Raw genomic sequence first — 16,668 nt, 5'->3', positions numbered from 1 at the left:
TAAGCAAATGTACAGCATATCGATAATTATATTTATATTTATGCAGCTGTCATTAGCGTGTAAGTGGGCGCAAATTAAATGATGCTCCACACATGCAAATGCACAAATACACACACACACACACATGTTTATGTATATGCTGCCCAGAGGCACTTAGCAAAGTTTGCAGAACATTTAAAGCGGATGTACATATATAGAACAGCCAGATATATATCTATATATATATAGAGTAGCTATCAGCTGCTCGTCTCGAGTGCTTTGTCAACTTAATTAATTGTTGATTTAAACTTGCAAACACATTTGTTTGGCCTCCGCGCTGGCATTGCCTGGCATAATATTTGTTTATGCAAATTGTGTTTAATTAATACATAAACAAATTGCTGTTGCCACTTTAAGCGCTGCGGTCAGCATTGTAGCTAAAGAAATTGTACAGTGTTTCGCTGTCAAATTTTGAAATGTGCGGTTTGCCGGCATTAATTTGACATTCATTCGGATACACACACACACGCACACACAGACACACGCACAGCCGGTGGTTTGCTGTGGTTAACAACCTTTTGAACACTGACAAAACTTCAAAACTGAAAAAGCCGCTTAATGGCTGCCACCTCAACAACAACAACAACAACAACAAACAGTTGCTGCTTGATACTCCTGCTGCTACTACTCCTGCTCCTGCTTCTCCCTTGTCTGCCTGCCTGCCCGCCTTGGGACGTGATTATCTATGCCACACAGCTGAATAGTTGGCATTCTTAAAGCCTTTGGCCCTAAGCAACAAGCAACATTGAAGTACCAATACGTTTAAAGCCGGCCTCATAACACACAGTATATGTATGTGTGGGTCAATCTGTATGTCAATGTATGTGTGTGCGTGTATGTGCCAGTTACCATACACGTTGCATTTAAAAACTCGTTTAGGCATGTTGCTCTACTCACAGACTGAACAAGTGGGTAACTAAAAAAAAAGTTAGTTTGGCTTCGGGTATAGAAAACTTTGCTAATACTCTAGACCGAACTTCAAGTTTAGTTTTAACAGTAAACTTTAAGCTTCAATTAGAATATGTAAATGGAATATCAGAGCTATCAGAGCTATAACAATTCTACTCAGTATCTCCTCCAAAAGAAATCTTGCCAGTATTTCATTGATAGGAAAGTCTATTGATATATATTTATGTATGGATATTTAAGTTAACCCTTGACTTCGGGAAATTTTTGTTAGATTTTCAGATATATTTTATTAGAGCTATCGCATTATAATCATATATCATATCATAACTATGTACTAAGTAAATTTGAGAGAAGAAAATAATTTTCTTCTTTTATTGGATACAGTAATGGCTTATCGATTTTCCCCTTAATTTGTCATTATATTGCTGATAGGAAAGTCTATATAAATATTTTTATTTATGTATATTTAAATTGTACCTTTTATTATTGTTCAGTCTTTTAAAATTTGTTAGATATATTTTACAATATTTGTTATTAATTTTTCCGAATGGAAAGAAAATTCGAGAGAAGAAAATAATTGTCTTTTCTTTTATTGAAAACAGTAAAGGATAATGGATTTGCTCCTTAATTTTCCACTATTCCAAGCAATTCATTTCGGTTCTATCACTCGACCAAAGAACAAAAAGATAAATATAACAATTAATTTCTTATCTAGAATTCCCATTGATTACATCTAAAGTTCAAATCGAAAAAGCATTTGCGGAAAGTTCAATGGAAGTAAAAATTTAGTTGTAATCCAATTAGGATAAATTTCTATGCTCCATTGAAAACATTCAATTGGAAATGCCTAGTACGGAAATACGTTCACTTCAATCCAATTATAATTAAGTTAATTCTTTTCGAAAACTCAAACGAATCGAGCTCAAGAGAGAATGCAGAATTTCGGGTAGCAAACCACATTACAAAGTTATGTGGACTGACTTGGGCGGCTCAAGCTTTAGAAATGGAAATTTCAAAAATGCCTCGCTTGGCACACACACACACACACACACACACCGGTTTGCATACATACATAAAACATGTTTTTGGCACACAAAACCCCTGAAAAAAACCTGAGAGAGGCAAAACAAATACAAACAGCAGAGCAAAGCAACAACAAAAAATGGTAACAAAATGTTCTAAATAAAAAATAAAAAAAAATAAAATAAAAATAGAAAAAGACTGTTGAGCGGAATTCGAATATCGAACACGTTTCTTTACTTTGACGCTGCGCCATATGTTTGTGTGTGAGTGTGTTGGAGTGTGTGTGCCTGCCTAGATTTATGCAGCATTTCATTTGCATTTTGTGCGCGTTTCGGAGAAGGTAAATAACAAATAAAAAAATAAAAAAAAACACCGTCGCGTCTCAAGTGTTGCAGCAATTGTTAATAAAAATAAAAAGTTGTTTGTTATTGTTGTTGCTCTATTTTCGCTATACCACTTGCTATTTTCTATTTTCTATTTATTTGCCTCTTCGTCTGCTTCTTCTTCTAGCTATTGGGCTGTGACCAACATTGATTACATCCATTCACGCACCAGCAACCGCGTCTTCATGATGATCTTCTGCGTCTGGTCCGCATCTGTGATTGTTTCGCTGGCGCCACAATTCGGCTGGAAGGATCCGGATTATCTGCAGCGCATCGAGCAGCAAAAGTGCATGGTCTCACAGGATGTGGCCTATCAGGTATGGCTGATATATCCATTGACTGTGTGGATGAGTTTCAAAGAGAATTTTCCCTCATTTAGGTATTTGCCACCTGTTGCACTTTCTATGTGCCACTGCTGGTTATTTTGGCTCTGTACTGGAAAATCTATCAGACGGCCAGGAAACGCATTCATCGTCGACGACCGCGTCCTGTTGACGTGACAGCCAACAATAATCAGGTGAGTGCCAATACTTAACATAAGAGGGATTAAAGTGTAGAGAGATGAACTGATTACAGGAGAGCTAAAGCGAATTGGAATGAGCTTTAGATAAGCTTTGGTCTTATTAACTTTTTAGCTCATTCTCTCAGCTCCTTATATAACTTGACTTGTGCCTTAAATTTAAATTTTTGTTAAGAAACTTTTAGGATACATTATACTAAACTTCTATTCCCTAAGCACCTTGTAAAAATATTACGCAACTGGGAAATACCTCAAGTTGATTTTTAAAAATATTGATATATAAATAGAAATGAATGAAAGCAAAAAGTGGGTTTCTTCAACTACTAAGTATACTCTAGAATTATCTACTCTGGTTGAACTGTTAACATATTCAAACTGCTTTAATGAATAATTAGAAATACTCTACTCGAGAAAGCCGCAATGAATGATACCCTAAAATACATGTCGTTTCAAGTTGCTTATGAAACGTATTTTTGTCACTTTATTAATGAGATGAAGGTACTCATTGATGGGATAAAGAAATTCTATGTAAGGGAGTATGAAAAAAATATATATAAAAAAATTTAGAAAATGTGAATATGTATATTATAATCTTTTATATTTAGTGATCTAATATTGCTTTTATAAATTACTTTCATATCGATGCTATAGAATTTGAGCTTACCTTATGAATGCCCTGACTGATTAATTTTTAATTCTACTAATGAATCTAAATATACTCCAAAATGTCAACCACGCTCTCTAAACACTTTTACCTACATCATAATCAAGCCAATATGCCCTGCATTTACCTTCGCCATATGTGCAGGATATAAAAATGAATGCAAACTAAAATATTCCAACTCGGCTCAGGCAAAGCAAGTTTAAATATTATTTTTTGCCAAAAATTCCATATGCAATCAATTACCCAAAGAATCAATAATCAATTTTCAGCCAAATTCTTAAGTTTTGCTTCAATACAACAGCCACCACGCCCATATTTGCTGCATCAAGCTCTTAACTTAATCAAAAATGGAAAAGCTGTCCATTTGTGACCTTTTAATTTTTAACAACTTTCGTAAAGCAGCTTTTCAATAAAAGTTAAGAACTGCAAAGGAAAAATATTTCAACTTTTTCGACCTGAAAATTTCTGGAATAATCCATAACTAAATAGGAATCAATTTAATACAGCGTGTGGCATGGCTGAAGCAGCTCGAGCTTGGCTGCGCCCACAGCCACAATGAAACACCCTGTGTGTGGCAGCATGTTAAACCCAAAGCCGCAGCACAATTTGCCGTGCAACCAAAGCCCTGCAATTATGCACTCTAATGAAGTTAACCGCGAAGCCAGCCACAAAATCGACTCGAGACAAGAGCCCGAGTCAAAGGTCAGCGCAGCATGAGGGTGGTTAGGTAAAGGGCAGAACAGAGAGAGGGGTAGAGACAGACAGAGGAAGGGCAGAGAGAGAGTGTGAAGAGCAGATAGCAAGGAGAAGACGTGGAAAAGCTATTAGACCGCCACGCCCTCACACAAAGACTTCAGCTTGAGCTGATGCGAAATATGCCCTTAACATATATGCAAGATGCTCACGATTTGGCCACTGCCTTGGGGCGCCCAAATGTAATTAGCCAGCCTGAGCTTCATTCAAGTGGTTCAAAATGCATTTTAGAAATTTGCTGAAGCGAATGCACAGCCACAGCTGCTAAAAGGCAAACTCAGCTGGCGCCTGAGGTCTGGTAGAAAGTTGAGAAACGTGGAAAAAACCTAAGACCGGTGCTCAGTGTGGATAAGTAGGTATTTAGATAGATATGTATGTATATGTAGGTATGTATATATGCTGATTGAAATTCCATTTTTAATATACATACCTTAACTGGCAGGGAAACTTCCAGGAAATACTCTGAGCATTATTTAAAGCTTAAAATTTGGGTAGAATAGGTATGCCAGAAATTAAAATATTCTCGTCAGCATTCATTGTTAGTCAGCTATTTAAATAGTATCAGCAATAATGATATTTATGTTACTATTACATTGAAAAGCCTTAACATATCCACAGTTCACTCAGTTAAATTAACAGCCAGTGTAAGCAACAGAGTTCGCTTGTTTACTTCGTTAATGTTAAGCGTAACAGTTGCAGTTCTTTCATTAAACACTCATTAATGCTTTACAGCACCCTCTCTGGTGCTGTTAGCTTAACAGTCATTAGGATATACAGCTCGCTGTTATTCTTGCATTCAGCATTCTGTATTTCTGTAGCTCTTAAGCTTCTTCTCTCAGCTGTTAGATTAACAGCGAGGCTGCAGCCACGATTGAGTCTTTTAACAGTGTGCTGCTGCAACTCTGTTTACTTAGCTACTTGGCTTATAACATAGCTCAGCTCACAGTTAATATGTTCTGGACGCTGTTAATTTAACAGTCCCGCTCTGCAGCCTCTCTACCATATGTTAATATCCTAGCTATTCATATTTTATACTCTTTTGCTCGATGGCAACTCAGCTCTGTTAGGCCGGCTCTATGAGCTTTTGCTCTACTCTGCAATTCTGTTGGGCTGTAAATCTCTTCCATGACATTCTCGTAATACAACTCAGGCTACAGCTAGAGCATCTGCACTTCGCACAGCTCACAGCATTGCAGCTTTTCTCTATAAGAAATTCCATTTCTTCGTCTATTTGTTGTTGTTGTCTTGTTTTTGTCTATAACCAGCAGAGATGCTGGACCGCAGCTACTTAGCTTAAGCTTAATGCTTTGACTAAATTGAAAATGACCATTTGACGTGGAAATGTTTGCAACCACTTACCAACCTACACACGCATAAGCACACACACACATACACATAGCCACTCAAGCACCTAAGAGAATCGCATAGGGCAGTGCGAATCTGACAAAAAGTCATTGGAATCACAAATTCAATGCGCAAACAAGACAAGTTGTCCACTATTTGCCAACGTACACATGTCCAAGCCATGTCCGGCGCGCGTGTATGTGTGCGTGTGTGTGTCTGTGTGTGAATGTGTTAGTTACATGTCAGCAGGCGCATGCCAATACGAATACCAGCATACTAACACACACACACACACTCGAACACACGCACAGAGATGTACATACAGAGTCTGCTACACGCATCCATTTAGTGCCACTCACTGGCCTGGCCTGCTTGTTGATTTTAAAATATATTTACCCCACTCAGCGCAGGCATTCTGATGCCCTTACCACGAAGCTCATGGGCTAAGTGAGTCAATTTGTATGCAATAGGTACAGAGACAATCGCAAGGATCAAGGCAACGTTAGAACTAGAAAGTTTTCTGGGGAAAAAGTTCAGTTTGGGATAAGCAGAGTGCCTAATGAGCTTGCTATGGAGTGTAGCTCTTTGTGGAGCTTTCAAAGCTGTTTAAAAATGCATAATAGGACTAACATAATATACAAACATTTTATTTTCAAGATTTTTATATATTATGTTTAAACTTTAAACTAGTTTCTTAAAACAAGTACAAGGCAATATTAAAAGCTCTAGTAAACCTATATAAAATAAAAAATAAAAAAATATTCCTCATGTATATCCCAATATCTTTTCATATTATTATGAATCCAGTTGCATTTCTGATTATCAATGGCGTGTAAAAAGTTAATCAACAAATAGTTGAAAGTTTTATGAATGCTAAAACTCTTTTTGAAATCCACTTAATACTTCCGTAAGCTTTCATACTCAGGCTTAGCAGAGCATTTAGCTAACGCCTAGCCATTGGCATTTGAATTATTTCTCTTGTTATTCCTTTTTTATTCAACTAAATGCTTTCAAATTGAAAATTGCTTTCCTGCAACTTGACGAGGGTTTATACTAACATACAACAACTACAACAACTACAGCAACATGGCCAGCATTGGCTACAACAGCAACAAATTTCGCAGCTCGCCCGCTGCGCGCTTTGTTACAATTTTTCCATCTCCTTCATCTCTTTTTTTTTTTTTTTTTTTTTTTTTATTTAATAAAGATTTGTTGTAGCAAAGTTTTTTGGATATTTCGCTACATAAATATAAGTAAGAACTTTGCAGTCGAGCAGCAACGACTGCATAATGCACGTTCGCTGAAAGCTCTGTAGAAAGTCAAACTTTATTCGATTTGCCATGGCCTTAAAAGGGAGTACGCACATACACAATGCTGATAGCTTTATACGATTCTAGCTTCAAATCTAAAATCCTAGCAAACCAATATACTCCTCTGCTGGCATCCATGAGCGCGTATGAAAAATGTTGTTATTTCTGTTCCGCTGGCAGCACATAAATTTAAGTTAATTGCATTTGCATTTAGCATATTTATGGCCAATTCGTAGCGCCAAGTGGCATTCGGCTAACTGGCTAACAGAAATTTGCTCTGCAAATGATTTAAATTGCATCAGAAACTAATAAAATTCGACTAATGTTGAAAATCGACACGGAGCTTAGCACATAATATTTAATTTTAATGTGTATTATTTTAATAGAAATACAGTTTTACATAGATCAGAGCAGGAGATTAAGCTCCTATTCCTTTTACTATGGAATCAATTGGAAGCTCTAATGGCATAACAGTGACTGTTATGTTAAGTAGGTTGTTGATCTACTCGATCTGGGGTTAAGCAAGAGAATCTTGACGCCTACAGAAAAATTTTAAAATGAACTGTTAAGCTAATGTTAGTTACAGGGAATGATGATAGACTCTAAACTTAACATTAGCTGTTAGGGCTACATAAATTATTACATATAGCTTAACAGTAAAGAAAGACAGGAGAGCGCAAATATTAACAGTTCTCATAAGAAAAATGTTGAATTGTGTGAACGAGTATTTCCATGGATAATACAAGACCGAAACAAATGTTAAATTTCTAATGGCGAATTGATGTTATTTATGCCACCGTATATATTCGTACGCATTGATTTTGTAATTAACATAATATACGATAGTGAAAGGCAATTAGGCAAATTGAGCGAACAGGTATTATGTGTAATTTGGCTATGCGACTAATGCCACACATGACTCAACACAGCAGCAACGGCAGCAACGACAGCAACAACAACAGCAACAACAGCAGCAACAGCAAGAAGGGCAAACATTAATAATAATGTAACATTAAACACAAAAAGCAATCGGTCTTTGGAGTGTCCTTCTTCATGGCCAAGTGATGCTGACAAGAACGCCCAGATGTTTTGCGCTCAACAACACTGATAAAGTGAGAGTCTATCTCTCTCTCCCTCTCTCTCTCTCTCTGTCTCTCATGTTCACTGTGTGCGCCCGCCTTGACCACTCGTACATAATCACAATTACATTTGCAAACAAAGGCAACAACAACAGCCAGTGACAGCAGCTCAAATTGATTGCTCGAGATATTGACATTATGACCAGAACCATATGACAAACAGCCAGGCAGGAGCGACAAGAACCCCAACAGATTTGGGCCAAAATTGTCCATATGCCACACACGTTTGCAAGTTGTGCTTTTGTTTTCTTCTATTTATACACATACAACAGAGCTGGCGCATTAACACTGTGCTACATGGCATACGGCTGGAATCGCATTGCAGCTTAAAGTAAGACTCAAAGAAAAATTTACATTTGGTCGTCAAAATAATTTCAATGAATTTTTAATACAACAGCAGTCACATTAACACTGTGCTACATGGCATTAAATTGAATTCAACATTCAAGTTTAGCAACTTTAAATTGAAGGCAAATTAAGTTTAACTTTGTTCGCAATCAAGTTTATAGAACAATAAACAGGCACATTAACACTGTGCTACACGGCATGCGGCTCAAATTGAATTTCATATTCAAATTCGGCGACTGAGAATTGATGAGAAAGAAAAGTTGCTTCTATACCTCAAGTAATTCAAATTCAAATATCAAACCAAAGCAAATACAGAACACTGTGCTACATGGACTTAAAATGTTTTGGAGGCAAGTAGAGAGCTCGAAGATCAGAGATATCAGAGGTATTTAAATCGAGAAATTGATTGACTGTACTATTCGTATATATAAATATATTACATGTAGCTTCCCTAGCTACACTGTGCTACATGGCATGCAACAAATAGTAATTTGAATATTTATGTACTGAACTAAAAATTATTATTGTGTTATTATGTTCAAATTATTTTTTTTATATATTGATATAAAAACACTATGCTACAAAAATCAACTATATTTTATATTATATTAAACATGTATTACATTTATAAAAAAAATTATAATTTTATAAAAAAATATACAAATAAATAATTAAAATAAAATAAAATTAATTTTTTGTAGCACAGTGTTTGTTTGACAGCAGCTTTGTGTCTTGGCACTTGAGCGACATTTTTTTGGCCACAGTGAGAGGCAGCATAAATCGCATGTAAAGAAATTATTGGATACACACACGCACGCACGCACATGTAGCAGAAACAATGTCACACAGACACACACAATGATATGTGGAAGCTCAACACATGTCTCGCAAGAAAAACAATTAAATAAGAAAACAATTTACATAAATTAGCCAAAGTGGCAAAATGGCTTCGGCCAAGTATCGTTTATGCAAACGCTTAAATAAATGTGCACACACACGCACACACACACACACATGCGTATGTATGTATATGAGAGTGTCTATAGATAGCGACAGCTGACAGGCACATCTACATAAAATACACATTGAGCTGGGTTTTACTTATCGTCGTCGCTGTTGCTGCTGCTGCTGCTGAAAAGTATGCTACACTTTACTACACTGGGAATTCGCAGCTACAGTTTGTCTTATCTATAAGTGGGTGGGTGGCTGTGTGTGTGTGCGTTTACTTTAGTATTTAAATAACGTTAATGTGCCATGTTGTTTAGTTTTCGATCTAAGCAAACGCCAAAGGGGAATCCATGGTATTTTATGGCTAAGCATGCGAGCAACACGCAAAAACATTTCTCTCTCTCTCTCTCGCTCTCTCTCTCTCTCTCTCTCTCTTCGTTTTTCATTTTGCCAATTGTTTAGCACGCCAATTTTATGGTATGTTCGTGTATGTCTGTGTACGTGTGTGTGTGTGTGTATATGTGTGAGGCTGTCTTTGAAGTTATCAGCGATTCAATTACGCATTGATTACCCGCATGGCATCAAATCTACAAACGAAGCCAATGCTGCGTATACGCAATCCCAAGCATGCGAAACGCAAAGCAAATTCAATTAGCGTCTTGCCTACAAAATGCGATTATTACACACATACTACATACACACATACATGCATACGTATATGTATATATCGTTCGGATAGTGTGTGAAAAGTTTACGTGGATTGATGCGTTCAAGTGGGCTACATAAGCTTACTTGTTGTTTATGGCAGCTGTGAGTGTGGATAGAGATTTAAAGCTTAAGGCATTTATTGCAACTATAAGAAATTGCAAATTGATTTTCAGTTTTGAATATTGACAGATATGTAGATTATATGGAAAATGAAGCCTTCAGTGATATCAACTATTCTTGATTTATTACTTGAATTATTAATTTTAAATTTAAGAAAATTTATTAACTCATATATCTACTGTCAAGTTTGTTCTACTTGCTGTAGCTAGATTACAGATTATATATATATATATATATATATATAGCTTATATAGCTTATATATATAGCTTATACATTAACTATATACCCATCTATTTACTTTACTAAAACTCATAGTTCTCTATTTAAGATCTTATAAAATCGTGTCATATCGTGCAATATCGAATTCTTTTTGCACAGGCTGACTTATATCAGGTTCATTAAACTGTTAAAAACCTATATTAACTTGATTCTAAATGATATCGTACTATATCTATAAAAATCAATATCAACTCATGTCAAAGCTCATGTCAAATTGTATCAAATTTTGTTTAAAAGTCATTTTAAGTGGAGTCAAACTAAGATCAAACCAACCCAAGTCGTGCATGGTCGCATTGAAGCTATATCATCTCGTGTTAGTAGTGTTAAGTCATTTGAGCTCATGTCAAATCGTTCAAAACTCGAGCAATATTGAGACTGAGCCACATTCTGTTCAAGCCTCGCCTTGAAAAGTTTAAAATTATGTCAAGTCGAGTTAAGTTGCATTTAAATTAAATTTAATTAAAATAAGTCGTGTCAAAGTCATAACAAAAGAGTTGAAACCATATATTGCCATATCCGGATGACTTGACAAGTCATGTTAAGTTGTCTGAATTTCGTGTCTAATCCAAAAGTTGGGCTAGGTTTGGATTAAGTTGTATCAAGCCAACCCAAGTCGTGTTTGAGCGTAGCAAAGCTATATCAACTCGTGTCAAGTCGTGCCAAATCGTGCCTATCGAGTTAACTCATGTCTAGTCGTGTCCAGTTCGCCTTAAATTGTCTAAAATTTCTCTCCAATCACATCAAAGTTCAAGTCAAACCTTCAAGCTGCTCCAGCTTCGTCCACTTCAAACTCAATGCCAAACACGTGCGCTCTCGTGTTACGCTCCCCAAGCACGCACACGCACACGCGCTCAGCTCTAACTGTAGGTCTAGTGGCTCACGAAACTAGAAGTCTGCCTTCTTCAATTAAATAGCTGTCAGCGCCCAGTTGGATTAAGTTGCACCTGAAAGCGCCTCTCTAATTAAGCAGCTGGCTTTAAATATTTAATAAGCTGACCCGTTCCCAAAACAAACTCTCTCTCACTCACTCACTCACCCTGTCTCTCTCTCTCTCTCTCTCTTTCGGTGTGTCTTTAAGGGCCACTTTAGGTGTTGGCATGCGGCACAGCAATTACACTTCTCGTGCTGGCCACAAAATGAAGGTCACATGCGTCGCTCTAGCAGCAAATCCATTTAATACTATTTGCGCAAATATTCACGCCATTTGGGGAAATGCGAACTGAGCGCTGAGGGCACGACCAGGCACACACACACACACAAACACAAATATACACACGCATACAAAACACTTTGGCAGGCCCAATGATTTTCTTTTGCTTTTTTTTTTTTATCCATCTCTCTACTCCACTTTTCCATTCTTATTTTTTTGTCAAATTTCCGCACACGAACGCAAAATCAGCATAATTTTATTTATTTAAAGCAATATCGAGTCTTGAGCAAAGGGTCAGCATGCTGACGATGAGGCAAAAGGTTTTGACTACTCAATTACTTTAATTTGGTGGGGATTGAAGGCGACGACAACAGTAAGAACAGCAAGAAAAAAAAAAAGGATGCTTCCTTATAGCAAAGCAACAAAAAAAGGAGTGAAAAAAACGAGAGAAAATCAAAGAGGTCAAGCGCTCGAAGCAGTCAAGCGTGAAATTTATTTTGAGCAGGCACTCTATACATGTATACATACATACATAGGTATATACCATATACACATACATGTATTGGCATTGTGGCGTGACTGTAACAAATATACACAATTTATTTACGAACGTATCCACTTACATATGCATATGGTAAAAGCCAGCAAGGCCTGGCCGAGCAGAGGCCTCCCCATTTTGGCAATGCGTACAAATTGCGGTTTATTGAAGCGTAAGGCGCAACAGCAACAACAATTCACCTCTTGCCAGAAGAAGTAAATGCAAATTTACAGCTATTCTTGTACAAATTAATGGCGCAAAGAAAGAAAAAAAAAGGCTAACAAATTTAATTTTTACAACACTTTAAAAAAATCTATGCAGCATTCATCATTTTAATCCTTTCTCTCTCTCTCTCCCTCTCTCTCTCTAGCCCGCTACTGGCGCTTCTTCAGATACCAAATTAAATCGTCTGCGCTTACGTCTTGGCAAATTTTCAACGGCCAAGAATAAGAGCGGCACAGCGTCTGGCGGAGCAGGAGCTGCGGGAGGCAGCACGGCATTGGGCCTGGTCGAGGGCAACTCGACGAATACGGTTAACACGGTGGAGGATACGGAGTTCAGTAGCTCGAATGTGGATAGCAAAAGTCGCGCCGGCATCGAGGTAAGTGTGCGTGCGTGTGTGTGTGTGTGTGTGTGTGTGTGTGTGTGTGTGTGCCCAGCCCACATAGCAGGGGATTTGGATTTTCGAATTGGTTTTTGCTCTCCCGATTTTGTTATTTTTTTGGGTACGTAGAGCTGCGCTCAAAGCAAATTTCATAACGCCTGACATGTGCCCAACGATCTGAGTTTGCTTCCTGAGTGCCCAAAAAAATGGAGACACGTGAGAGTGATTTAATGGGGTGTGCCTGACTGTTAGATGATCTCTTATTGTTTTAGATCTTCTAGATTTTATATTTAGCTAAATTTCAAATGTTTCACATATATATGTTTTGATCTGATTGTGGAAAAAAGAAAATATTTCTAATATTTTATAGCTTTTAGAGAGTTTTTAAAATAAATTTCATGCCGCTAGCTTTTATAGTCGTCAAGATATTTAATTTTTAATGCTTCTACTTCACAAGTCTCAACATTTTTAGCACAGCTAAACAGATCTCTTACCGAGTCTAGTTGGGCATATATGTATACCCTAACTTCAGCCTCAGTCTCAGTCTCACACATACAGCAACTAATCTACCCCATTTAATCACTCCACAAAAGGATATCAAATCCTTGTCCAGTCTTTCGTTGCGTGTCCTGTGCGCGTAATCCCTGTTAAATCCAAATAGAAACTTGCACATGTCGTTAGCTAAACATCAAGTTCGGCTGACATTTGATTTATGCACGCATAAATCGATTTACTTTTTATATAGAACATGCGGATTACGTATACGACACGTGTTCGAATGATAAAAAAAAAAAAAAAAAAAAAACAGAAATTTAAAAAAATGAACTCTTATAATTTTTTGGAACCGTTCTCTTTTATATGCATGCTACAGCTGCATATGGACATCTATATAAATATGTATATGAAAAAGGTTTAAGCCCGCAAATTATACAAAATGTGGGCGATAAAATGCAGGCAAAGCTTCTTTTTTTTTTTTTTTTTTTGACAAAACGAAAATTTGTATTTAGCAGACATTTTATGTACTTCAATTTCAGTTAGCTTTTTTATGGCCAAGCACACACACACACACATACACAGTCGCGCACACATTCAATAATAGGCAACGAAAATCGAAACATAAAAAAATAAGCAAGCCTCGGACTTCGAGTTGAGTTCGAGTCGAAATAAATTGGTAGCGAGTGGCCAAAAGGTCGCTGAGTGCGTTTCATGCAGGTTAAGTAATAGCCAAGTCACACATACATAGGCAGAGTGAGAGAGAGGGGAGTGAGAGAACGTCTGTGACAAGGATACCAAATGGGTGTCGTTGCCATGCAAAACCATCTCAGCTCCGTTTCAGTTTCTGCTTCAGTTTCTGTTTCAGTTTCAGTCAAATGAAAACAAAGCGCAGCAACAGGGAACGTGAAAACGTGGGCACTCAATACGCTTGAAGTAATTGAGGAAAATATGTTGATAGCTTATGGCTAACAGCTTTCGTTTGACCATAATAACTAAGCGTATCAGCAACATGGCTCGCATGGCTATTTGCCTTTGCCTGGACAGCAAATAGAGGACAGACACACACACACACGTACACACACACGTTCACATGCACTCAGATTAAATATTTACTTGGGCCAGGTTTCTGTGTGTGTGTGAGTGTGTGTGTGTGCGCCAAATAAGTGGACAGCCAAATAAATAAACACAAACACACGACACACTCACACACACACACTTACGAAACTCACTTACACACACACTCCACGCATAGCCGCAAGCAAATATATATACATTTATCATAGTAGTTTCGTTTATTATATGAGCCAAGAGGCAAAAACAAACAAAATAGCAGCAACAACAACAACAACAACAGCAAAATAGAAAAGAAGGATAGAAAAAAAAGAGCTAAAATCAGTGGGAAAAAAAGCTAGCAAGAGAGTTTATTAGAGCAAACTGTGCAGCACCGAAGCTTTCCATATACTTCAAATCCCGCATCGACAAATCGGCAATGGCACAAAAGCAAATAGAGCTGAAATCCAAATGGGAATACAATTTAATTATGCATAAATCATAAAGTTGAGGAATTTCTTGGCAAACTGTTGCAATTGAAATGCAATTTGAATAACTTTTCCAGTGCAAGTTCCAGAAAGAGATGACTAAGCGTTGCAATCGAGCAAAGTAAGAAAAACTTTTCAATTGACAGTAAATAAAAGTGAGACTTGACTTGAGAAGGTAAAAAGTAGAAAGTAGATGAAGTGCCAATTGAATTTGGAATTTAATTTGATTTAGTAATTCTATAGATGTCTAAAATTAATAAAAATAATTTAAAAGTTGCTCGAAGCTATAAAAAAATAAAATTTTCCAGACTCTATTTCCGTTAAGATTTGTTAAAGTCTACAGCTTTTATGTTTTATTTTTAAATGCTTCTAAATCATATATATCCAAATATTTACAGTTAAGAATTGTTAGCTTTTTTATTTTATGAATTTTTTATTTAGTGTACTTTAGTATTATCTAGTTTATTTCTCAACTCCTCAAGTTCTTTTATATGAAAAGTTTTAAATATTCTCTTCTATAAAATCTTTACAATCTCTACTCCTAGTGTTGTATACTTTTATTTAAATAATAATTATATATATATAATTATATAATAAATAGCTTTCTTTATCTTCTTTTCTCTTATTATCTTTCATATAATATAAGAAGTTTGTTCTCCTTTTTTTTTTAACTCTAACATAGTGCTCACCGTAGCTAATCAGCTCAAAGTATTGCCATTAGAAATACACTTACCCAACGCACAAGCCAAAAGCAAATTGGAAACAAAAACAATAAGTCAATGCAAGGCGCAAGTGGCGCCTGCAAATAAATTGAAACAAATATACATTTCACTTAAATGCAGGCTGCTAGAGTAGGGAGAGAGAGGCGGAAGGGGAGAAGGCGAGAGAGAGGGAGAGAGAGAGAGAAAGAGGGAAGCGAATACGTTAGTAAAGCAAAGAAGTTAAGGGTGGTCAATGGGCACATAAATAAAATATTAGCTGTAAGTGTGTGTGAGAGAGAGAGAGAGAGAGAGAGAGAGAGAGAGAGAGAGAGAGAGAGACAGAGTGTTTGAGTGTGTGTGTTTGTGTCTGTGTGCTACACTTTGTTAACGCTCACTTCTAAGCTTGTTGCTGTGTTTGTTTTTTGGTTTAGGGTTTTTAGTTTTCTGGTTTTCAACTCTTCGGGAAAAAATAAAAGCGAAACATTTCAAATTAAAAGTTGCTGAACAAAAAACAAAACAAAACAAAAAAAATGAAAGAACTTGCAGCTGGCCCGTGCGGCGTATGCGGCGTATGAGGCGTATGCGTAATCTTCAAGTTTCAGCACGAAATAAGCCAAAGTTGCTCAACTGCTGCCGCTCAACAGTTGTGCAACTGTTCCACTCACATTGTCCTCGGCATCGGCCTCGGTCTCGGCCACTATTGAAAAGTTATTACCGTCCCGTGTATTGGCCATTAGAGAAGCCAATGGAACGCGCAATCATTAGACCGCATTGTTGTGTACGTTCTCAATTGCAGTTTGGCATTGATTCGCTTTACGTGCGGTCGGAATCGAAAAGAATACGAAATGAAAGCAAATCGCAGCAAATATCAAGTCGAACCTCTCAGTCCGAAACCAAATGAAATTGCAACATTTGTTTGTATTCGCTCTCCCTTTCACCCACACGCTCGCTCTCTCTCTCTCTCTATCTCCTTCCGGCTGAATGACACACAATGGCATTGACAATGGCCATAGCTTAGGTTACACACACACATACACACACACACACACATATGCTATACACTTTCGCTTTGTACAAATTTTTGTGCCCAATGGCCATTGAGTTTTATAAGCCGCCTTCTCCTAGCTCTAACCTGTCGGCGACAAGACGCAAGG

The 16,668-nt window shown here is 37.1% G+C and overlaps 1 protein-coding gene across 2 annotated transcripts in view; it reads left to right on the top strand.

Annotated features, from left to right (window-relative positions):
• Positions 1 to 16,668, top strand: part of LOC6578951 (5-hydroxytryptamine receptor 2A) — an 88,176-nt gene that overhangs the window by 65,290 nt on the left and 6,218 nt on the right. For both annotated transcript variants that reach the window (XM_015163386.3, XM_002004812.4), the window contains exons 6-8: positions 2,482 to 2,671; positions 2,734 to 2,871; positions 12,547 to 12,777. In XM_015163386.3, coding sequence (XP_015018872.1) covers positions 2,482 to 2,671; positions 2,734 to 2,871; positions 12,547 to 12,777 — 559 coding nt within the window. The remainder of the gene's footprint in view (positions 1 to 2,481; positions 2,672 to 2,733; positions 2,872 to 12,546; positions 12,778 to 16,668) is intronic.

Source organism: Drosophila mojavensis, unplaced genomic scaffold (assembly GCF_018153725.1).
Source record: "Drosophila mojavensis isolate 15081-1352.22 unplaced genomic scaffold, ASM1815372v1 contig_80, whole genome shotgun sequence".
NCBI classification, from domain to species: domain Eukaryota; kingdom Metazoa; phylum Arthropoda; class Insecta; order Diptera; family Drosophilidae; genus Drosophila; species Drosophila mojavensis.
Note: the sequence above shows the minus strand (reverse complement) of the source record. Positions and strands in the feature narration are given on the sequence as shown.